Here is a 25,148-nt window from a genome sequence, read left to right as displayed (position 1 = left end):
GCAGCAATAATATGTGCTCCCACCAAGAGAAGCTCTATGGACTCAAAATGATCAAGATATTTTTAGAATAAAAGTACCATCCTTCTGAGTACACACTGATGGGATACGGATATTGATGTTTATTGACTGTGTTGCATTGGTCCTCCACTCCAGCTACCCTCTAATTAGAGAGTTTTAAAAAGTACCAGTGCCTTGTTTCCACCATAAATGAATCAGAATTTGGCATAGGTGGATTTTAAAAGCACCCAGGTGAACTGGATGCACAGTGAAGGTTACAGTTCACTGGTTTAGAAGTGTTTTTGCAAAGAGCAAGGAAAAATACCTTTTTCTGGTCATTGACTTTCACAATTTCTAAAAAAAATACCTCCTTTTAAAATTCACTATATGATATTGGGAATAATGAATACTCTTTATAGTTTCAGAGTCATAAATCACTTTTATACGCACCACTTTATTAGATACTCCAATAAGTAGTGCTACATATTAGAGTAGTCCAATAAGTGTCTTATCACTTAAGACAAGATGGGGACCCAGAGGGATTCTATGGGGAGGGAGGTGGGAGGGGGGTTCAAGATTGGGAACACATGTACACCCATGGTGGATTGATGTATGGCAAAACCAATACAATATTGTAAAGTAATTAGCCTCCAATTAAAATAAATAAATTTAAATTTAAAAAAAGATGGGTGGTGGAGAGGGTGTGGAGAAAAGGGAACCCTCTTACACTGTTGGTGGGAATGCAAACTAGTACAGCCACTATGGAGAACAGTGTGGAGATTCCTTAAAAAACTGGAAATAGAACTGCCTTATGATCCAGCAATCCCACTGCTGGGTATACACACTGAGGAAACCAAAAGGGAAAGAGACACGTGTACCCCAATGTTCATCACAGCACTGTTTATAATAGCCAGGACATGGAAGCAACCTAGATGCCCATTAGCAGATGAATGGATAAGAAAGCTGTGGTACCTATACACAATGGAGTATTATTCAGCCATTAAAAGGAATACATTTGAATCAGTTCTAAAGAGATGGATGAAACTGGAACCTATTATACAGAGTGAAGTAAGCCAGAAAGAAAAACACCAATACAGTATACTAACGCATATATATGAAATTTAGAAAGATGGTAACAATAACCCTGTGTACAAGACAGCAAAAGAGACACTGATGTATAGATCAGTCTTATGGACTCTGAGGGAGAGGGAGAGGGTGGGGAGATTTGGGAGAATGGCATTGAAACATGTATAATATCATGTATGAAACGAGTCGCCAGTCCAGGTTCGATGCACGATACTGGATGCTTGGGGCTGGTGCACTGGGATGACCCAGAGGGAGGGTATGGGGAGGGAGGAGGGAGGAGGGTTCAGGATGGGGAACACAGGTATACCTGTGGCAGATTCATTTCGATATTTGGCAAAACTAATACAATTATGTAAAGTTTAAAAAAAAAAAAAAAGATGGGGAAGTAGAAGGACGTGTACTTGTCTTCTTCTGAAAGAATTCCAAAACTTCAACTTGCTGGTGAACAACCATTGACAGGAGAATGTTGGATCCCACAAAAAAAGATACCCCACATCTAAGGGAAAAGGAGAAACTCCAACAAGAGGGTAGGAGGGGAGAACTCGCATTTAAAATCAAACCCTATACCCTATACCAGAGAAGTTTGGAGGGCTCAAACAAAACCTTGTGGGCACCAGGTCCCAGGGGCCTCACAGAGACTGAGCCAGACCTGCCTTTGAATGTTTGAGTGTCTCCTGTGGAGGTACGGGTCAACAGTGGCCTGTCACAGAGACAGAGACTCTGGTTGCTGCAGACCTGAGTCATGCAGCGTGTGGCATAAGCCCTCTTGGAGGAGGTCACCATTAACCCCACCATATAGTCACCGAGCAGATGAACCAAAAAATGCAGAACAATTATAGCAAAGAAATTCTCACCCTGTTAAGAAAGTTCTAAGACCCACAGTAGATTTCCCAATCTGGGAATCTGGCAAAAGGACTGAGAACATGCAGCAAATTGGACTTTGGAGGCCAGTGAGATTTAATTGCAGAACTTCCACAGGAATGAGGAAACAGACTCTTGGATGGCATAAATGAAACTTTGTGTGCACCAGGAACCAGAAGAAGAGAGCAGTGTCCCCATAAGAGACTAAGTCAGACTTGCCTGTGAGTGTTCAGGAGTCTCCAGTGGAGTTTTGGGTGGACAGTTTGGCCTCACGCCAAACAATAGGGAAGGAACACAGCCACGTCCATCAAAAGAAATTTGGATTAAAGATTCACTGGGCATGGTCCAGCCCATCAGAAAAAGACCCAGCTTTCCCCACAGTCAGTCTCTCCAATAAGGAAGATTCCATAAGCATCTTATCCTTATTCATCAGAGGGCAGACAGAATGAAAACCACAATCACAGAAAACTAAACTGATCACATGGACCACCACCTTGTCTAACTCAGTGAAACAATGAGTGGCCCCCTGTAGGGCCACCCAAGATGGTGTAGAGTTCTGAATAAATGTCGTCCACTGGAGAAAGGAATGGCAAACCACTTCAGTATTCTTGACATTGGATCACTGAAAAAGCAAGACAGTTCCAGAAAAACATCTACTTCTGCTTTATTGACTATACCAAAACTTTGACTGTGCAGATCACAACAAACTGTGGAAAATTCTTCAAGAGATGGGAATACCACACCACCTTACCTGCCTCCGGAGATATCTGTATGCAGGTAAAGAAGCAACAGCTAGAACCAGACATGGAAAAACAAACTGGCTCCAAATTGAGAAAGGAATACATCAAGGCTGTATACTGTCACCCTGCTTATTTAACTTATATGCAGAGTACATCATTAGAAATGCTTGGCTTGTGAGAAGCACAAGCTGGAATCAAGATTGTCGGGAGAAATAGCAATAACCTCAGATATGCAGATGACACCACCCTTATGGCAGAAAGTGAAGAAAAACTAAAGAGCATCTTGATGAAAGTGAAAAAGGAGAGTGGAAAAAAAAAAAAAAAAAAAAAAACCTCAACATTCAAAAAACTAAGGTCATGGCATCTGGTTCCATCACTTCATGGTAAATAGAAGGGGGAAACGGTAGAAAAAATTGAGAGATTTTATTTTGGGGGCTCTAAAATCATTGCAGATTGTGATTGCAGCCACAAAATTAAGACACTTTCTCCTTGGAAGAAAAGCTATGACAAACCTAGACAGCATATTAAAAAGCAGAGACATTACTTTGCTGACAAAGGTCCATCTAGTCAAAGCTCTGTTTTTTCCAGTAGTCATGTATGGATGTAAGAGTTGACCATAAAGAAAGCTGAACACTGAAATACTGATGCTTTTGAACTGTGGTGCTGGAGAAGACTCTTGAGAGTCCCTTGGACTGCAAGGAGATCAAACTGGTCAATACTGAATATTCATTGGAAGGACTGATGATGAAGCTGAAGTTTCAATACTCTGGCCACCTGATGCAAATAACTGATTCATTGGAAAAGACCTTGATTCTGGGAAAGACTGAAGGCAGGAGGAGAATGGGATGACGGAGAATGAGATGGTTCTATGGCATCACTGCCCTGATGGACATGAGTCTGAGCAAACTCCAGAAGTTGGTGATGGACAGGGAAGCTTGGCTTGCTTCAGCCCATGGGGTCACAGAAAGTCAAACATGACTGAGTGACTGAACTGAACTGGTTATATACTCACATCAACCTGTGGAAAATGCTTATATCATTATAGAAGGATGTATGCTAATCTTGTTGTGACATTATTTACAAGAGACAAAAAATGGAAATGACCTGAAAACTATTGAAAGGATGGTAAACGTGTTGCAATGCATTTATATGATGGAGAATTCTACAACTATTAGAAAGATTTAGGTAGATTCATTTACATGGACTTAGCAAGATATCTACCAACATTTTAAATTTTTAAAAAAGTTTTAAAAATCAAGTTCATAATTACTTACAAATGATTCAATTTCCGTTGTCCATTGTTTATTTTCTTTTCTTTTTACACAATTGGTTCTATGATAGATTATAGGACGTTTTATACAAATAATATATAAAAAAATAAAGAAAACATTTTTAATCTTTTAATACAGTGCAACTGCTTGCATACAGGGGCTGGCATTGAGTCAACAGGCAAGAAGAGTTACAGACTGACTAGAGGAGGGAGAGGAGGTGGAAAATGGTAGAACTGAAGGATCATCAGCAATAGGAGATGGATGGCAAACTGTGATTTCACTTACATCTGATGATGATAGCACAGGTTCTGGTTCCTTGCTGGATTCAATTCTATCTACCCTCTTGCTCTGGGACATCTTGAACTTGAAATAAAGATACTGTACTACTGAACACTATACAGTACTGTACAGTGAAATACACAAATAGGAGGCATGTATGTGACAATGTACATAAGACATGAACTAACTTATATGATTGGACAAGGAATGCATATTCGCACCTTTGAAACTTAACTACTTCAAGGTTCATATGTAGGGGAATTCCTGTAAGTCTCTACTTACATGATCACAGACAATGACCCAGCAAATCCCTGCACATCACAGAGTAAATCCTAGTCCCTGATCCATTACAAGAGCTCCTCCAAGCCCTAACAACACCTGACATCATCATAGGATTTTAATTCAATACTAGAATTATCATTAAGTCCATTAGTACTCTGACAATGCTGCTGCTACTGCTGCTAAGTTGCTTCAGTCGTGTCCGACTCTGTGTGACCCCATAGACAGCAGCCCACCAGGCTACCCCGTCCCTGGGATTCTCCAGGCAAGAACACTGGAGTGGGTTGCCATTTCCTTCTCCAGTGCATGAAAGTGAAAAGTGAAAGTGAAAAGTGAAAGTGAAAGTGAAAAGTGAAAGTGAAGTTGCTCAGTCGTGTCCAACTCTTCGCTACCCCATGGACTGCAGCTCACCAGGCTCCTCCATCCATGGGATTTTCCAGGCAAGAGTACTGGAGTGGGGTGCCAATGAGACATCATCCTAAAAAGCCCCTCCCAGGATCATCCTACACCAACTTTCCAAAAAGGACTTTGATCTGGACTAACTCTTTACCTGTTTTCAGAAGTCCTTTTTCTTTTTTTAGTTTTTAAAATGCATCTCACCGTCTCCTCCTCTCTCTCCATGTCCATAAGTCTATTCTCTATGTCTGCTTTCTCCATTGCTTCCGTTTAAATAAATTATTCAGTAACATTTTTCTATATTCTGTATATATGCATTAGAATACGGTATTTATCTTTCTCTTTCTGATTTACTTCACTCTGTATAATAGGCTCTAAGTTCATCCACCTGCTTAGAACAGACTCAAATGTGTTCCTTTTTATGGCTGAGTATTATTTCAGTTTTTTCCATTTCCACTGTTTTTCTTTCACTTTTTATTTTTATTGATATATATTTGATGTATAAAAATTGTACACATTTAAGGTGTACACTTTGATATTTTGATACATGTATACATTGTGAAAGACCACCAGAATCAAACTAAATAACCTATCCATCACCCCAACATAGTTACCAGTGTGTGAGTATGTGTGATAAGATTTAACTTAGAATCTATACTTTCAGAAAATCCCAAGTGTACAATAAAATATTGTTAGTTATCACCACCATTCTGGTGCTTCAGAGCTCCAGAAGTCATTCACTTTCATGACTGAAACTTTGTACAAGAGTACAATAATCTCATTTCCCTTTCCACTCAACCCCTGACAACCACCAATTTTTTAAATTTATTTATTTTAATTAGAGGCTAATTATTTTACAATACTGTAGTGGTTTCTGCCATACATTGACATGAATCAGCCATGGGTGTACATGTGTTACCAATCCTGAACCCCCTATCCACAACCCACCCATCCCATCCCTCTCGGTCATCCCAGTGCACCAGCCCTGAGCACCCTGTCTCATGCATCGAACCTGGACTGGTGATCTGTTTCACATATGATAATATACATGTTTCAATGCTCTTCTCTCAAGTCATCCACACTCCCCACCTCCCACAGAGTCCAAAAGACAGTTCTATACATCAGTATGTCTTTTGCTGTCTCGTACACAGGGTTATTGTTACCATCTTTCTAAATTCCATATATATGCGTTAGTATACTATATTGGTATTTTTCTTTCTGACTTACTTCACTCTGAATAATAGGCTCCAGTTTCATCCACCTCATTAAAACTGATTCAAATGTATTATTTTTAATGGCTGAATAATATTTCATTGTGTACACCTACCACAGCTTTCTTATCCATTCGTCTGCAGATGGACATCTAGGTTGCTTCCATGTCCTGGCTATTATAAACAGTGCTGCAATGACCACTGGGGTACATCTGTCTCTTTCAATTCAGGTTTCCTCAGTGTGTATGCCCAGCATTGGGATTGCTGGGTCATATGGCAGTTCTATTTCCAGTTTTTTAAGGAATATCCACACTGTTTTCCATAGTGGTTGTACTAGTTTGCATTCCCATCAACAGTGTAAGAGGGTTCCCTTTTCTCCACAACCTCTCTAACATTTATTGTTTGTAGACTTTTGGATAGTAGCCATTCTGACCAGCATTAGATGGTACCTCATTGTGGTTTTGATTTTCATTTCTCTGATAATGAGGAACGTTGAACATCTTTTCATGTGTTTGTTAGCTATCTGTATGTCTTCTTGGGGAAATGTCTGTTTAGTGCCTTGGCCTATTTTTTGATTGGGTAGTTTATTTTTCTGGAATAGAGTTGCAAGAGTTGCTTGTATATTTTTGAGATTAATTCTTTGTCAGTTACTTCCTTTGCTATACTTTTCTCCCATTCTGAAGGCTGTCTTTTAACCTTGCTTAAAGTTTCCTTCGTTGTGAAAAAGTTTTTAAGTTTAGTTAGGTCCCATTTGTTTATTTTTGCTTTTATTTCCATTACTCTGGGAGGTGGGTCATAGAGGATCCTGCTGTGATTTATGTTGGAGAGTGTTTTGCCTATGTTTTCCTCTAGGAGTTTTATAGTTTCTCATCTTATGTTTAGATCTTTAATCCATTTAGAGTTTATTTTTGTGTATGGTGTTAGAAAGTGCTTTAGTTTCATTCCTTTACAAGTGGTTGACCAGTTTTCTCAGCACCACTTGTTAAAGAAATCTCTTTAACAAGATTGTCTTTTCTCCATTGTATATTCTTGCCTCCTTTTTCAAAGATAAGATGTCCATAGGTGTGTGGATTTATCTCTGGGCTTTCTATTTTGTTCCATTGATCTAAATTTCTGTCTTTGTGCCAGTACCATACTGTCTTGATGACTGTGGCTTTGTAGTAGAGCCTGAAGTCAGGCAGGTTGATTCCTCCAGTTCCGTTCTTCTTTCTCAAGATTGCTTTGGCTATTGGAGTTTCTTTTTGTATTTCCATACAAATTGTGAAATTATTTGTTCCAGTTATCTGAAAAATACCATTTGTAGCTTGATAGGGATTGATTGCATTGAATCTATACTTTGCTTTGGGTAGTATACTCGTTTTCAATATATTGATTATTCCAATCCATGAACATGGTATATTTCTCCATCTATTTGTGTCCTTTTTATTTCTTTCATCAGTGTTTTATAGTTTTTTATATATAGGTCTTCTGTTTCTTTAGGTAGATATATTCCTAAATATTTTATTCTTTCCATTGCAATGGTGAATGGAATTGTTTCCTTAATTTCTCTTTCTGTTTTCTCATTGTTAGTGTGTAGGAATGCAAGGAATTCCTGTGTGTTAATTTTATATCCTGAAACTTTACTGTATTCATTGATTAGCTCTAGTAATTTTCTGGTGGAGTCTTTAGGGTTTTCTATGTAGAGGATCATGTCATCTGCAAACAGTGAGCATTTTATTTATACTTTTCCAATCTGGATTCCCTTTATTTCTTTTTCTCCTCTGATTGCTGTGGCTAAAACTTCCAAAACTATGTTGAATAGTAATGGTGAGAGTGGGCACCCTTTTCTTGTTCCTGACTTTAGGGGAAATGCTTTCAGTTTTTCACCATTGAGGATAATGTTTGCTGTGGGTTTGCCATATATAGCTTTTACTATTTTGAGGTATGTTCCTTCTATTCTAACTTTCTGGGAGATTTTATCATAAATGGATGTTGAATTTTGTCAAAGGCTTTCTCTGCATTTATTGAGATAATCATAAGGTTTTATCTTTCAATTTGTTAATGTGGTGTATTACATTGATTGATTTGTGGATATTGAAGAATCCTTGCATCCCTGGGATAAAGCCCACTTGGTGATGATGTATGATCTTTTTAATATGTTGTTGGATTCTGTTGGCTAGAATTTTTTTTAAGGATTTTTGCATCTATGTTCATCAGTGATATTGGCCTGTAGTTTTCTTTTTTTGTGGCATCTTTGTCTGGTTTTGGAATTAAGGTGATGGTGGCCTCATAGAATGAGTTTGAAAGTTTACCTTCCTCTGCAATTTTCTGTAAGATTTGAGTAGGATAGATGTTAGCTCTTCTCTAAATTTTTGGTAGAATTCAGCTGTGAAGCCATCTGCTGCTGCTAAGTCGCTTCAGTCGTGTCCGACTCCGTGCGATTCCCATAGATGGTAGCCCACCAGGCTCCCCCGTCCCTGGGATTCTCCAGGCAAGGACAGTGGAGTGAGTTGCCATTTCCTTCTCCAATGCATGAAAGTGAAAAGTGAAAGTGAAGTCGCTGTTGTGTCCGACCCTCAGCGACCCCATGGACTGAAGCCTTCCAGGCTCCTCCTTCCATGAGATTTTCCAGCAAGAGTAATGGAGTGGGGTGCCATTGCCTTTGGGCTTTTGTTTGCTGGAAGATTTCTGATTACAGTTTAAATTTCCATGCTTGTGATGGGTCTGGTAAGATTTTCTATTTCCTCCTGGTTCAGTTTTGGAAAGTCATACTTTTCTAAGCATTTGTCCATTTCTTCCAAGTTGTCCATTTTATTGGCTGATAGTTGCTGACAGTAGTCTCCTATGATCCTTTTTATTTCTGGGTTGTCTGTTTGATTTCCCCATTTTCATTTCTAATGTTGCTGATTTGATTAGTCTTCCTTTGTTTCTTGATGAGTCTGGCTAATGATTTGTCAATTTTATTTATCTTCTCAAAGAACCAGCTTCTAGCTTTGTGTTTTTGTTTTTGTTTTGCTGTGGTCTCTTTGTTTGTTTTTCATTTATTTCTGCTCTGATTTTTAAGATTTCTTTCCTTCTACTAACCCTCGGGTGCTTCATTTCTTCTTTTTCTACTTGCTTTAGGTGTAGAATTAAGTTATTTATTTGACTTTTTTCTTGTTCCTTGAAGTAAGCCTGTATTGCTATGAATCTTCCCCTTAGCACTGCTTTTACAGTGTCCCATAGCTTTTGGGTTGTTGTGTTTTCATTTTCATTCATTTTTATGCATATTTTGATTTCTTTTTTGATTTCTTCTGTAATTTGTTGGTGATTCATAAGCATGTTTTTTAGCTTCCATATGTTGAAATTTTAACAGTTTTTCTCCTGTAATTGACATCTAATTTTACTGCATTGTGGTCAGAAAAGATTTCCAAGGCTAGATTTATGGCCCAGGATGTGATCTATCTTGGAGAAATTCTGCGTGCCCTTGAGAAAAAGGTGAAATTCATTATTTTGAGGTGAAATGTCCTATATATATCAATTAGGTCTAACTGGTCCATTGTATCATTTAAAATTTGTGTTTCCTTGTTAATTTTCTGTTTAGTTGATCTATCCATAGGTGTGAGTGGGGTATGCAGGTCTCCCACTATTATTCTGTTATTGTTAATTTCCCCTTTCATACTTGCTAGCACTTGCCTTACATATTATGGGGCTCCTATGTTTGGTGCATATATATCTATAATTGTTATATCTTATTCTTGTATTGATCCTTTGATCATTGTGTAGTGTCCTTCTTTGTCTCTTCTTATGTGATATGAGTATTGCTATTCCTGCTTTCTTTTGGTCTCCATTTTTGTGAAATATCTTTTCCAGCCCTTCACTTTCATTCTGTTTGTGTCCATTGTTTTGAAGTGTTCTCTTGTAGATAGCATATACAAGGGTCTTGTTTTTGTATCCTTTCAGGCACTCTTTGTCTTTTGGTTGAGGCATTCAACCCATTTACGTTTAAGGTAATTATTGATAAGTATGATCCTGTTGCCATTTACTTTGTTGTTTTGGCTTCAACTTTATACACCCTTTCTGTGTTTTCTGTCTAGAGAATATCCTTTAGCATTTGTTGAAGAGCTGATTTGGTGATGCTGAATTCTCTCAGCTTTTGCTTGTTTGTAAACTTTTGATTTCTCCTTCATATTTGAATGAGATCCTTGCTGGGTATAGTAATCTTGGTTGTAGGTTTTTCTCTTTCATCACTAAGTATGTCTTGCTATTTCCTTCTGGACTGAAGAGTTTCTATTGAAAGTTCAGCTGTTATCCTTATGAGAATCCCCTTGTGTGTTATTTGTTGTTTTTCCCTTGCTGCTTTTAAATTTTTTCTTTGTGTTTGATCTTTCTTAATTTGATTAATATGTGTCTTGGTATGTTTTGAATTGAGTTTATCCTGTTTGGGACTCTCTGGATTTCTTGGAGTTGGGTGACTATTTCCTTCCCCATTTTAAGGAAGTTTTCAACTATTATTTCATCAAGTATTTTTTCATGGCCTTTCTTTCTGTCTTCTTCTGGGACTCCTATGATTCAAATGTTGGGGTGTTGAACATTGTCCCAGAGGTCTCTGCATTGTCCTCATTTCTTTTAGTTCTTTTTTTTCTTTTTCCTCTCTGCTTCATTTATTTCTACCATTCTAACTTCTACCTCACTTATCCTATCTTCTGCCTCTGTTATTCGACTGTTGGTTCCCTCCAGAGTGTTTTTGACCTCATTTATTGCATTATTCATTATTGATTGACTCTTTTTTATTTCTTCTAGGTCCTTCTTAAACATTTCTTGCATCTTCTCAATTCTTGTCTCCAGGATCTTTAGCTGTAACTCCATTTTGTTTTCAAGATTTTGGATCATTTATTCTAAACTCTCTTTTTATGAGTTTGACTACTTTATTTTCTACATATGAGTGAGTTTATTAAGTATGTGTCTTTCTGTTTCTGGCATATTTCACATAGCATAATGTACTTTTGGCTCATCTAGTTAATTGGTGTCGTCATAAATAATAGGATTTCAGTCACTATTATTATTGAATAATCTTCAGGTGTGTAGGGAGGGAGGGGCATGTATCACATTTTCCTTATCCATTCATCCATCTGTGGACACTCATGTTGCTTACATATTTTAGCTATTGTGAATAATGATACAATGAACATGGGAATGCAGATACCTCTTTAAGAGTCAGATCTTATTTCTTTAAGACATATATGCACAGTGGTGTTGCTGGATCATGTAGTAGTTCTCTTTTTCATTTTCTGAAGAACTTCTACACTGTTTTCCATTGTGGAAGCACCAGTTTACACTTCTACCAACAGTGTGCAGGTGTCCCCTTTTCTCCACATCATCATCAACACTTGTTATCCCTTGTCTTTTTTTTTTTTTTTTTTAATAGCCATTATATGACCACCTGAGCTTCCTCTTGAGAAACCTATATGCAGGTCAGGAAGCAAAAATAAGAACTGGACATGGTACAACAGACTGGTTCCAAATAGGAAAAGGAGTACATCAAGGCTGTAATTGTCACCCTGCTTATTTAACTTATATGCAGAGTACATCATGAGAAATGCTGGTCTGGAAGAGTCACAAACTGGAATCAAGATTGCCAGGAGAAATATCAGTAACCTCAGATATGCAGATGACACCACCCTTATGGCAGAAAGTGAAGAGGAACTAAAAAGCCTCTTGATGAAGGTGAAAGAGGAGAGTGAAAAAGTTGGCTTAAAGTTCAACATTCAGAAAATGAAGATCATGGCATCTGGTCCCATCACTTCATGGGAAATAGATAGGGAAACAGTGGAAATAGTGTCAGACTTTATATTTTACTGGGCTCCAAAATCACTGCAGATGGTGAATGCAACCATGAAATTAAAAGACGCTTACTTCTTGGAAGAAAAGTTATAACCAACCTAGATAGCATATTGAAAAGCAGAGATATTACTTTGCCAACAGAGGTCCGTCTAGTCAAGGCTATGGTTTTTCCAGTGGTCATGTATGGATGTGAGAGTAGGACTGTGAAGAAAACTGAGCACCAAATTGATGCTTTTGAACAGTGGTGTTGGAGAAGACTCTTGAGAGTCCCTTGGACTGCAAGGAGATCCAACCAGTCCATTCTAAAGGAGATCAGCTCTGGGTGTTCTTTGGAGGGAATGATGCTGAAGCTGAAACTCCAGTACTTTGACCACCTCATGCAAAGAGTTGACTCATTGGAAAAGACTCTGATGCTGGGAGGGATTGGGGGCAAGAGGAGAAGGGGATGACAGAGGATGAGATGGCTGAATGGCATCGCCGATTCAATGGATGTGAGTCTGAGTGCACTCCGAGAGTTGGTGATGGACAGGGAGGCTTGGCGTGCTGTGATTCATGGGGTCACAAAGAGTCGGACAGGACTGAGCGACTGAACTGAACTGAACTGACTGATAACAAGTGTCAGGTTGTATCGCATCATGGGTTTGATTTGCATTTCATCAATGATTTATGATATTGTGCACTTTTTCATGTACCTATTGGACATTTGTGTGTTTTGTTTTAATAAACATCAATTTAAATTATTTGCGCATTTTAAAAATCAGGTTTCTGTTTTTGTTTTTGCTGTTGAGTTGTATGAGCTACCTGTTTATTTTGGATATTAATCCTTAAAAGATACTTGGTTTGCACATATTTTCTCCTTTTCTGTAGGTTGCCATTTTACTGTTTTGTTTGCTTCCTTTGAGCTTCTTACATGGCTGTTGTGATAAAGTATCCACCTGGTAATGTAGGAGATGCAAATGATTCAGATTAGATCCCTGGCTCGGGAAAATCCCCTGGAGTAGGAAATGGCAATAAATTCAAATGGTAGGAAATGGAAAATTCCATGGGCAGAGGAACCTGGCAGGGCTACAGTCCATGGGTTACAAGGAATCAGACATGACTGAGTGACTGAGCACACGCACATTTTACTTTGCAGAAGCTTTCTAGTTTGACACAATTCCACTTTTCTATTTTTGCTTATTGCCTGTGCTTCTTGCTGTCATAATCAAAAAAACATTGCTAAGACCAATGTCAAAAAACCTTTTCCTATGTTTTCTTTCATCTACTAGTTTTACAGCTTCAGGTCTAATACATAAGTCTTTAATCCACTTTTAGTTGACTTTTATATGTGGTATGAAGCAGAGTCCAATTTCATTATTCTGCATGGAATAGCTAGTTTTCCCAAAATAATTTACTAAATAGTCTATCCTGTATCATTATGTGTTCTTGACACCCTTGTTGAATATCAATTGACCATAAGTGTGAGGATTTATCTCAGGGTCCTCAGTTCTGTTACATTGTGGTTTGCCATGCCCTCCTCCAGGGGATCTTCCAGAACCAGGGATCTAACCTTCATCTCATCTCGTATGTCTCCTGCATTGTCAGGCAGGTTCTTTACCACTAGCGTGCCACCTGGGAAGTGCATTGTTCTATTAGAGATATTGGCCTTTTTAGTTGTTTTCTTGCAGTGTCTTTGTCTGGCTTTGTGTCAGGATGACTCTGGCCTAATAAAATGAATTTGGAAATGTTCTTTCTTCTTCTGTGGTTTTGAAGAGTTTAAGAAGGATTGATATGAATTCTATTTGAAAGACTGGTGGAACTCACCCACAAAGCCATCTGGTCCAGGGATTTTTTTAGCTGAGAGGGTTTTGATTGCTACTTCAATCACTTTATTTGTACTCATTTGTTCATGTTTCTATGTTCTCTTGATGCAATATTGGTAGGTTGTATGTTTCTGGTAATTTACTCATTTAATATTTTTTAAACTCTCTCTCTGTGAGTGTGTGTGTGTGTGTTATAAACACAAAAATATCTGGAAGAATATGTAGTAAACTCTTAATAATTATATTGCTTGGACTACAATTAGAAAGATGTGGGGGGGGGGCTTTTGTTTCAATTTCTCTATTGTTTAGTTTATTACAAAATTATACCACCATACTGTTAAAACATATTTTAAAACCACAGCCTGAAATGAATGCATAAAGGCTCAACAGGCATATTACTGATCTTCATTCAATAAGGAACAAGTTAAGTCTGGCACAGATAACCTGGGCAGGCTGATGCATCAGAAACCTAAGCCATCAACTTCCTCTCCCTTAGCAGCACTTCATCTTGCAGGTTAGCCACTCTCCTCCAAAGTCACTTGACTGAAAGGATTTAGCAATTCTCTTCTTGCCCATGGCCATGAGGAATATTTACTTGCTGCTAATGGCAACTGTAGGTGCATCCTGGAAAGCTGGCCCACCTCTGTAGGGCAATTCTGCTTCTAACAAGGGAATGTAACTTTGCATACCCTTTAAATGAAGCCAGAGCCAGATGGGCACTGATCTTATTAAAGCCATGATTGTTACCAGAAAATAACTGCAAATATGTATGGGTATTTTTGTATGTGTGTGTGCATGTGCATGTATTTTATGACACACGCCATATCCCTGAAATCTCAATTATAGAACTATCTTTCCAATTTTTTTTTTACAATTTACTTTACAGTTTAGCCTTATGTAGGGTGGCTATGGGGTGCCTCATATCTTTTAATGTTACATTTTGTTCTCATTATTGCATTATTGCTTTTTCCTTCTTCCAGGTGCAGCTCATCCACTATAACCACGAGCTATATACCAATGTCACAGAAGCTGCAAAGAGCCCAAACGGATTGGTGGTAGTTTCTATATTTATTAAAGTAAGTGTGTTGCATTCCTTCATTCTTCTCTTCTTACCATTTCCATCCCAATCAGAATATCAGTTTATAGTCCTGTTGAATCTTAGAAAAATAGCAAAATAACCCAAGCTGCATAGATATTACCAAAGCGAAATATCTATGTCCAATATTTATGTCCATGAGGTTTATGAAAAATAAAGACTCTTTCAGTGAGATGCAAAAACAATGAGTTTAGAGCACTGGGGCCTGAGGATCCAGGTAGTTTCTATCCTAGAGAGAAAAATGATGCTGGATCCAGGGGAAGGTTCTAGGTTCCACTCATGCAGAAGAATCAGAAGGAATAAATAGAAGGGGAGATGGTTTCTCACTGATACCCAACAGGATTAAAGGGCTGTCAATCAGATGACCCTTGGAAAAAGGAATAAAAAGAAAATGTAAGATGTCCCTTCCCTCCAGGCACTGCACTAAACAGTTCCCTCCAGCTTTCAGGAATTGCTCTGAGTATCATCTTTCCCTCCCAGTTTACCTCTCTCATGTAAACATCCCTGTGAATAATTAAGAAAATTCACCAATGCTGGCTTTATGACATTCTAGGGTAGCTCCACATCTCCTTATAGTCATCATCAACAACAAACTTCCAACAAATAAAAGTTTAAGTTGTTAAAAAATTACACAACCTTTTGACCATTGTTGGGTGAAACAGGTTTGCAAATTAAAAAAAAAAAAAAAGAAGAAGAAGAAGAAGCACCTGTCATCAGGCGCTAGGAAAGGTCACCAACAGGACTGATCCTTTCACTATAGCCAGTGGATTATGGGAAAGGCTACCACTATAGCTGGATCTCTTGAACTCCTGGCCATTGGCTTCCCTGTGTACTTTCTCACTGGCTGGACTATATCTCTTGCAGCCACTGATCCCCCATACATCTGTCTTTGCCAGGGCTCCTGTGACCCAGCAGCCAGGCCACCTCCATGCCCTGTCCTCACCAGGTCAGATCTAATTGCTTTGGGGAAGCCTCAGGAGCAGACCTCTGTGGGAGGCCCACATGCAGAGGTGGGGCTAAGGCCTTAGCTAAAGCCCAAGAATAGAGTGACTAAGGAAGAGGAATGAAAATCTTCTCATGTATTGTGCAATTGCACAAGCCACAAGTTAAATCCCCATGATCATCTTGATAAACTGTGCATCTGTGGAATATATGAATGGACAATGAATTTTCCCACAACTGAGACCAGTCAATGGGGTCAAGTACATATTATGGTTGGGCCAGCTCAGAGTCTGAGCTGCCCACACCTTGTCCATAGCAAGTCCAGAAGCCTACCTAGAGAATACTAGGGAAAGCAGAATTTGGCTGGGGATCATAGTGGGGGTAAAAACACTGACAGATGAGACACCAGGAAAATATTCTTATTGCTGTTTATATGTTCTGTTGCTGCTTTCATTATTTTTAATGCAATTTGTATTTTTCTATTTTTACTTTACCTTTCCATTGTTTTGTGTTCTTTCCTTGTTTTGTTTTTAACATTTATTTTACTTTATTTTTAGTTTGTATTCTACTTTGGTTTTCTTTCTTATTTTTCTTAGTTTTGTTTTTAATTGTTCTGATTTTGTTTTTAGGTTCTTTTATTTGTCTGGTTGCTTTCTGGTTTTTTTTATTTTCATTGTTTTTGTTTCTTTTTTTGTATGTGTGTGTGTGTTTTAGTTTTTATTTTTCTTTGTTTCATTTTTCTTTTACCATCTATCTTGGGTTTTGTTTCTTCATTTGTTTTCCTTTTTTAAAAACTATCATTCTTTGTTTTTGTCTTTGCCATTTGTCTTGGGTTTTGTTTATTTATTTTCTTTCCTGACCCTTTTTTCATTGCACTGTGTGGCTTGCAAGATCATGGTTCCCTAACCAGGGGTTAGGCCTGAGCCTCTGAAGTGGGAGTGCCAAGGCCAGGACATTGGACCACTGGAGAATTCCTTGTTGATATTCAGTCACTAAATCACGTCTGGCTCTTTGCAACCCCATGGGCTGCAACACCCCAGGCTCCTCTGCCTTTCATTATCTCGTAGACTTTGCTCAAATTCACGCCCATTGAGTCAATGCTGTTATCAAGCATATTCTTTACCACTGCACCACCTGGGAAATCCCAGAGAATTCTGAGACCTGGGGAATATTAATTGGCAAGATCTCAACAGAAAGTCTCTACCTTGACTCCAAGATACTTAATACGTCACACTAAAAAACAATCATAACTGGAACACAAACCCACCTATTAGCAGACAGGCTGTCTAAAGTGCTAAGCACACAGATATACCAAAACACACTACATGATATGGGCCTGCCCATCGGAGGGATGAGACTCAGCTCTACCCACCAGAGCACAGGCACCAGTCCTTTCCAACAGGAAACCTACACAAGCCATTGGGTCAACCTCATCTGCTGGCGGCAGATACCATAAGCAACAGGAGCAATGGTCCTACAACCTGCAGAAAGAAAACTTCAAAGACAGTAGGTTAAATACAATGAGAAGAATAATAAATATGGCGACGCTAGTAAAAATGTAAGATCAAATAAATGAAGAGGAAATAGGCAATCTGTCTGAAAAATAATTCAGAGTAGTGATAGTAAAGATGATCCAACTCACAGAAATAAACTTGGAGGCATGCACAGAACATGGATGAAGTGTTTAACAAAGACTTAGATGAACTAAAGAAAAAACAGTAATGAACAACACAATAACTGGAATTGAAAACACTGCTGCTGCTGCTAAGTTGCTTCAGTTGTGTCCAACTCTGTGCGACCCCATAGAGGGCAGCCCACCAGGCTGCCCTGTCCCAGGGATTCTCCAGGCAAGAACACTGGAGTGGGTTGCCATTTCCTTCTCCAATGCATGAAAGTGAAAAGTGAAAGTGAAGTCTCTCGGTCCTGTCTGACTCTTAGCAACCCCATGGACTGCAGCCTACCAGGCTCCTCCATCCATGGGATTTTTCCAGGCAAGAGTACTGGAGTGGGGTGCCATTGCCTTCTCCACTAGATGGGGTCTAAAAGTTCCTCCAGATATTAATTCCACAGACTCAAGTCGGCAAAAGCACCCTGCGCTCCAGGGACATCCTAAGGAAATCATAATGCCTTAACCTCGAAAATGAGGACGAGGAGGTGGTAGTTTTTCAGAAAGGAAATGTCACTTGGGTCCTTCCTGCACTGGGAGCTGCACTGACAGATCACGGTCCAGCCTGGAGTCGAAATTCACGAAACAGTGGAACTCGTTTCCCAGGGTGAGTGTGTTCTGGAATAAACTTGCACATCTTCACTCCAAGCAGCTTTGCTGCCACCGCCTCCATGACAGCACCTGTGCACAGCAGAATCTTTCCCCGGGTCAGGAGCCTGATGGTTTCTGACATTTTCCTAAGACATTCCTCCAGGTGATAGGGGTGATCTGCCACGACGATGGCAAAGCTGTGTGTGGTGATCTTCTCGGGTAAGTCCACAGGGTTCTTGTAGTCATAGTAGACAAAGTCCTTTCCGTATACGGCAAACCTCCGGTTGTACTCAAATATGCAGAGGAAGACATCGTCTCTGTGCCGCTCTCTCAGCTTCTGGTAGACGCTGGGGGCTATTCTGCCACCCTCCCCGGCAGCTGCCAAGGCGTCCTCAGCAAGGTACAGGGCCGTCTCCGGGCTGTACCAGAACTGGCTCACCCGCCAGTTCTCTTCTATTATCCCGATGTTGTACTTGTCATCACCACGGAGGTGAGAGTGGTGCTGCTGCTGCTCAGCATAAAATTCCTGCAGAGCTGCAAGGGTGTATGAAGAAAGCTGGGAGCAGGGGGCCTCGTCTTCACAATCACTCATTTCACAACCTGACTGTGTCGGGAGATGCGGACGAGAAGAGTAGGGGCAAGCTCCTCACTCCACTTGCTGCTTGACTCCACGCATGCTCCGTAGCCCGGGGCCTGGTCGGGCAGCCAGCTGCGTCTGCACGTGCACACTAGAAGGAATCACGGCTGCTGCTAAGTCGCTTCAGTCATGTCAGACTCTGTGCAACCCCATAGACAGCAGCCCACCAGGCTCCCCCATCCCTGGGATTCTCCAGACAAGAATACTGGAGTGGGTTGCCATTTCCTTCTCCAATGCTGGAAAGTGAAAAGTCAAAGTAAAGTCGCTCAGTTGTGTCCGGCCCTCAGCGACCCCATGGACTGCACCTTCCAGGCTCCTCCTTCCATGGGATTTTCCAGGCAAGAGTACTGGAGTGGGGTGCCATTGCCTTCTCTGAAGGAATCAATAGCAGAATAACTGAGGCAGAAGAAAGGATAAGTGACAAGATAGAAAGGTGGAAATAACTTCTGCAAATCAGAATAAAGAAAAAAGAATGAAAAGAAATGAAGACTGTCTCAGAGACCTCTGTAACAACACTAAACACAATAACATACAAGTAATAGGGGTCTCAGAAGAAAAAGAGAAAGAGAAAATGTCCTAGAAAATATTTCAAAAGATTTATAGTTGAAAATTTCCCTAACATGGGAAAAGAAATAGTCGCCCAAGTCTGGGAAGCAAAGAGAATCTCATACAGGGTACAACCCAAGAAGAAACACACCAAGACATATACTAAACTAACAAAAATTAAAAGAAAAATAATAAAAGCAGCAAGGGAAAAACAAGAAATAACATATCAGGGAGTCCTAAGGTATCAGTTAATGTTTCAGCAGAAACTCTGCAACCCAGAAGGGAGTGGCAGGATATATTTAAAGTAATGAAAGGGGGAAACCTACAACCAAAATTACTCTATCTAGCAAGGATCTCATTAATATTCAAAAGAGAAATCAAAAGCTTCACAGATAAGCAAAAGCTGAGAGAATTCAGTACTAACAAACTAGCTTTATAAAAATTGCTGAAAAAAACTTCTCTAGATGCTAAACACAAGAAAAGAAAAAAGAACAACAAAAAAAAAAACAAACCCAACACAGTTAAGTAAATGGCAAGAGAAACATACATACTGATAATTACCTTAAATGTAAGAGGATTAAATGTGTCAGCAAAAAGACACAGATTGCTGAATGGATTCTAAAAAGAGTTCATATGTACTGTCCACAAGAAGTCTACCTCAGACATAGGGACACATACAGACAGAAAATAAGGAGAAGAAAAAATATATTCCATGCAAATGTAAATAAAAAGAGAGGGGGAATACCAATAGTCATATCAGAAAAAAAAAAAAAAGACTTTAACAACTGTTACAAGAGACAAGGAAGGACACTACATAATGATCATGAGATCAACCCAAGAAGAAGATATAACACCTGTAACTATTTATGCACCTAATATAGGAGCACCTTAATACATAAAGCAAATGCTAACAGCCATAAAAAGGGAAATCAATAATAACACAATAATAGTGGGGTACTTTAACATCCCAAGCATACCAATGGACTGATCATCCAGACAAAAAATTTAATAAGAAAACAAAGACCTTAAATGACACATTAAAACAGAGACTTAATTGATATTTTTAGGACATTACATGTAAAAGCAGCAGAATACACTTTTTTTTTTTTTCTCAAGTGCACACAAAACTTTCTCCTGGATAGGTCATATATTAAGTAACAAAACAGTCCAGTTCAGTTCAGTCTCTCAGTCGTGTCCGACTCTTTGCGACCCCATGAATTGCAGCACGCCAGGCCTCCCTGTCCATCACCAACTCCCGGAGTTCACTCAAACTCACGTCCATCGAGTCAGCGATTCCATCCAGCCATCACATCCTCCGTCGTCCCCTTCTCCTCCTGCCCCCAATCCGTCCCAGTATCAGAGTCTTTTCCAATGAGTCAGCTCTTCACATGAGGTGGCCAAAGTACTGGAGTTTCAACTTTAGCATCATTCCTTCCAAAGAAATCCCAGGGCTGATCTCCTTCAAGTCTTGGTAAATTTAAGAATATTGAAATTGCATAAAGTATCTTTTCCAACTACAGCACTATAAAATTAGGATTCAATTACAGGGAAAAAAAAAAAAAACAGTAAAAACCACAAACACATGGAGACTAAATACTATGCTACTAAAGGGGACGACAGAGGACGAGATGGCTGGATGGCATCACTGACTCGATGGATGTGAATCTGAGTGAACTCCGGGAGTTGGTGATGGACAGGGAGGCCTGGTGTGCTGCGATTCATGGGGTCTCAAAGAGTCGGACATGACTGAGCGACTGATCTGATCTGATCTTATCTGAAGTAGCCAAAAGATTACTGAGGAAATCAAAGAGAAATTTAAAAATACTTAGAAATAAATGACAATGAAAACACAAAAACCTGAAACCTATATGATGCAGCAAAAGCAATTCTAAGAGGGAAGTTAATAGAAATGCAATCCTACCTCAAGATTCAAGAATAATCTCAAATATACAACTTAACCTTACAACTAAAGCAACTAGAGAAAGAAGAAAAAGTTAGTAGGAGAAAAAAAGTTATAAGGTCAGAGCAGAAATAAATGAAATAGAAATTAAGAAAACAATAGCAAATATCAATGAAACTAAAAGTTCACTGTTTGAGAAGATTTTTTTTTAATAAATTGATCAACCTCAGCCAGATTCCCCAAGGGGAAAAAAAAGGGAAGAGACTCAAATCAATAAAATTATAAATGAAAAAGGAGAGATTATTAAATAAAATTCAATCAAATTAATATAACTGACACTGCAGAAATATAAAGGATCATAAGGGAGTACTACAAACAACTATATGCCAATAAAATGGGAAATCTGGAAGAAATTAACAAATTTCAAAAAAGGGAAAACCTCCCAAGGTTGGACCAGAAAGAATCAGAAAATATTAACAGACCAATCACAAGTAATAAAAATGAAACTCGGATTAAAAATCTTTCAATAGACAAAAGTCCAGAACCAGATGGCTTCACAGATAAATCCTATCAAGCACTTAGAGATGAGCTAGTGCCTATTGTTCTCAAACTTTTCCAAAAATATTACAGAGAGAGGAACACTCCCACACTCATTCTACAAGGCCACTATCACCCTGATACCAAAACCAGACAAAGATATGCCAAAAAACAGCCCAATATTGCCAATAAATATAGATGTGCTATTCCTCAACAAAATACTAGAAATCGGAATCCAACAATACATTAAGAGAATTATACATCATGATCAAACAGGGTTTATCCAAGGCATGTAAGGATTCATCAGTATATGCAAATTGATCAATGTGCTAAAACATATTAACAAACTGTAAAATAAAAACCATATGCCACGTGATCATCTCAGTAGATGCAGAAGAAAAAAAAAAACTTTTGGCAAAATTCAACACCCATTTAGGATTAAAAAAAAAATGTTTGCATAAAATGGATATAGAGGGAACATACTTCAACACAATAAAGGCTATATATGACAACGCTCCTGCAAACAAACTCCTCAATGGTGAAAATTTGAAAGCATTTCCTCTAAGATCAGGAACCAGACAAGGGATTGTCCTCTCTCACCATTATTATTCAACATAATCTTGGAAGTATACTAGTCACAGCAATCAGAGAAGAAAAAGAAATAAAAGGAATCCAGATTGGAAAAAAAAAAAAAGTAAAACTGTCATTGTTTGCAGATGACATGATACTATTGATAGAAAACCTAAAGATGCCACCAGAAAACTTCTAGAGCTAATCAATGAATTTCGTAAAGTCACAAGAGACAGAATTAATACACAGAAATCTGAACCCCTATATGCCAACAATGGACCATCAGAAAGATAAATCAAGAAAATAATCTCATTTACCATTGCAACAAAAATAATAAAATACCTAGGGATAAACCAGACTGGTTGCAAATAGGAAAAGGAGTACGTCAAGGCTGTATATTGTCACCCTGCTTATTTAACTGATATACAGAGTACATCATGAGAAATGCTGGGCTGGAAGAAGCACAAGCTGGAATCAAGATTGCTGGGAGAAATATCAATAACCTCAGATATGCATATGATACCACCCTTATGGCAGAAAGTGAAGAGGAACTAAAAAGCCTCTTGATGAAGGTGAAAGAGGAGAGTGAAAAGGTTGGCTTAAAGCTAAACATTCAGAATACTAAGATCATGGCAACTGGTCCCATCACTTCCTGGCAAATAGATGGGGAAACAGTGGAAACAGTGTCAGACTTTATATTTTTGGGCTCCAAAATCACTACAGATGATAACTGCAGCCATTAAATTAAAAGATGCTTACTCCTTGGAAGAAAAGTTATAACCAACCTAGATAGCATATTGAAAAGCAGAGACATTACTTTGCCAACAAAGGTTCGTCTAGTCAAGGCTATGGTTTTTCCAGTGGTCATGTATGGATGTGAGAGTTGTACTGTGAAGAAAGCTGAGCGCTGAAGAATTGATGCTTTTGAACTGTGGTGTTGGAGAAGACTCTTGAGAGTCCCTTGGACTGCAAGGAGATCCAAGCAGTCCATTCTGAAGATTCAAGAATGATCTCACTTTTTCCTTAAGAGGAAAAAAAAAAAAAAAAAGAATGATCTCAAATATACAACTTAACCTTACAACTAAAGCAACTAGAGAAAGAAAAAGTTAGGAGGAAAAAAAGTTATAAGGTCAGAGCAGAAATAACAAGCAGTCCATTCTGAAGGAGATCAGCCCTGGGATTTCTTTGGAAGACATGATGCTAAAGCTGATTGGCTACCTCATGCGAAGAGTTGACTTATTGGAAAATACTCTGATGCTGGGAGGGATTGGGAGTAGGAGGAGAAGGGGATGACAGAGAATGAGATAGCTGGATGGCATCACTGACTCGATGGACATGAGTCTGAGTGAACTCCGGGAGTTGGTGATGGACAATGAGGCCTGGTGTGCTGCAATTCATGGGGTCACTAAGAGTCGGACACGACTGAGCAACTGAACTGAAGGAGGCAAAAGATCTCTATGCAGAAAACTATAAAATAAGATTTAAAAAAAATCAAAGATGACACAAACAAGTAGAAAGATAGGTCATATCCTCGGATTCAAAGAATCAATATTGTGAAAATGACTATATTACCCAAAGCAATCTACAGATTCAATGAAACTCCATCAAATCACTGATGGCATTTTTCACAGAACTTAGAACAGAAAACTATACAATTTGTATAGAAATACAAAAGGTCCTGAAAAGCCAAATCAATCTTGAGGGAAAAAAAACAGCTGGGCAATCAGGCTCCCTGACTTCAGATTATAGACAAAGGTACAGTCATCAAGACAGTATGGTACTGGCATAAAAAAACAGAAATGCAGATCAATAGAAGAGTATAAGAAAACCAGAGATAAACTCACACACCTATGAACCTTGTCACACACCTTATCTTTGACAAAGGAGACAGAAGTATACAATGGAGAAAAGATAACCTCTTAAGAAATGGTGCCAGGAAAACTGGACAGGTACATGTGAAATAATAAAATCAGAACACTCTAACACCATGTACAAAAATAAACTCAAAATGATTTAAAGACCTAAAGGTAAGGTAGGATAATATAAATTCTTAGAGGAAAACATAGGCAGAACTCTATGACATAAATTGCAGGATGATCTTTTTTGAGCCACCTCCTAGAGTAATAAAAATAAAACAAAAATTAACAAATGGGACCTAATTAAACCTAAAAGCTTTTGCATAGCAAAGGAAACCATAAACAAGATGAAAAGGCAACTCTCAGAATTGGAGAAAATATTTGCAAATGGAACAACTGACAAAAGATTAATCTCTAAAATATAATTTATACATTCAATGTAAAAACACTCAATTAAAAATTGGTCTGAAGACCTAAACAGATATTTATCCAAAAAATACATACAGATGGCCCACAAAGCCATGAAAAGATGCTTAACATCACTAATTCCTAGAGAAATGTAAATCAAAACTAAAATGATGTATCACCTCACACCAGCTAGCCTGTCATTTAAAAAATCTACAAAAAATTGTAAAGCAATTATCCTCCAATTAAAAATAATTTTTTTTAATTATACAAACAATAAATGCTGGAGAGAGTGTGGAGAAAAGTAAACCCTTTTGCTGTTGGTGTGAATGTAAATTGATACAGCCACAATGGAAAACCATATGGAGGTTCCTTAAAAAAACTAAAAATAAAACTACCGTATGACCCAGCAACACTACTACTGTTCTTATACCCAAAGCCATAATTCAAAAGGACACATGCACCCCAATGTTCATTGTAACACTATTTACAATAGCCATGGCATGAAATCAATCTAAATATCCATCAACAGAGGAATAGATAAAGAATATATGAGATACATATATACATATATATATATATATATATATATACACACACACACACACAATGGGATATTACTTAGCCATTAAAAGGAACAATACTGGGTCATTTGTAGAGACTATCATACCTAAATAG

At 38.6% G+C, this 25,148-nt stretch overlaps 1 protein-coding gene and 1 pseudogene across 1 annotated transcript in view; one reads left to right on the top strand and one right to left on the bottom strand.

The window, feature by feature from the left end:
- The window catches only part of CA10 (carbonic anhydrase 10), an 843,529-nt gene that overhangs the window by 801,593 nt on the left and 16,788 nt on the right, over positions 1-25,148 (top strand). The window contains exon 5 of the mRNA XM_061389988.1: positions 14,705-14,800. Within this exon, the coding sequence (XP_061245972.1) occupies positions 14,705-14,800 (96 nt within the window). The remainder of the gene's footprint in view (positions 1-14,704; positions 14,801-25,148) is intronic.
- LOC133231630 (EEF1A lysine methyltransferase 1-like) lies at positions 17,897-18,626 on the bottom strand (annotated as a pseudogene).

The sequence above is a fragment of the Bos javanicus genome, chromosome 19 (assembly GCF_032452875.1).
Source record: "Bos javanicus breed banteng chromosome 19, ARS-OSU_banteng_1.0, whole genome shotgun sequence".
NCBI lineage: Eukaryota > Metazoa > Chordata > Mammalia > Artiodactyla > Bovidae > Bos > Bos javanicus.
The sequence above is the reverse complement of the archived record's forward strand: the minus strand, read 5'-3'. Positions and strand labels throughout refer to the sequence as shown.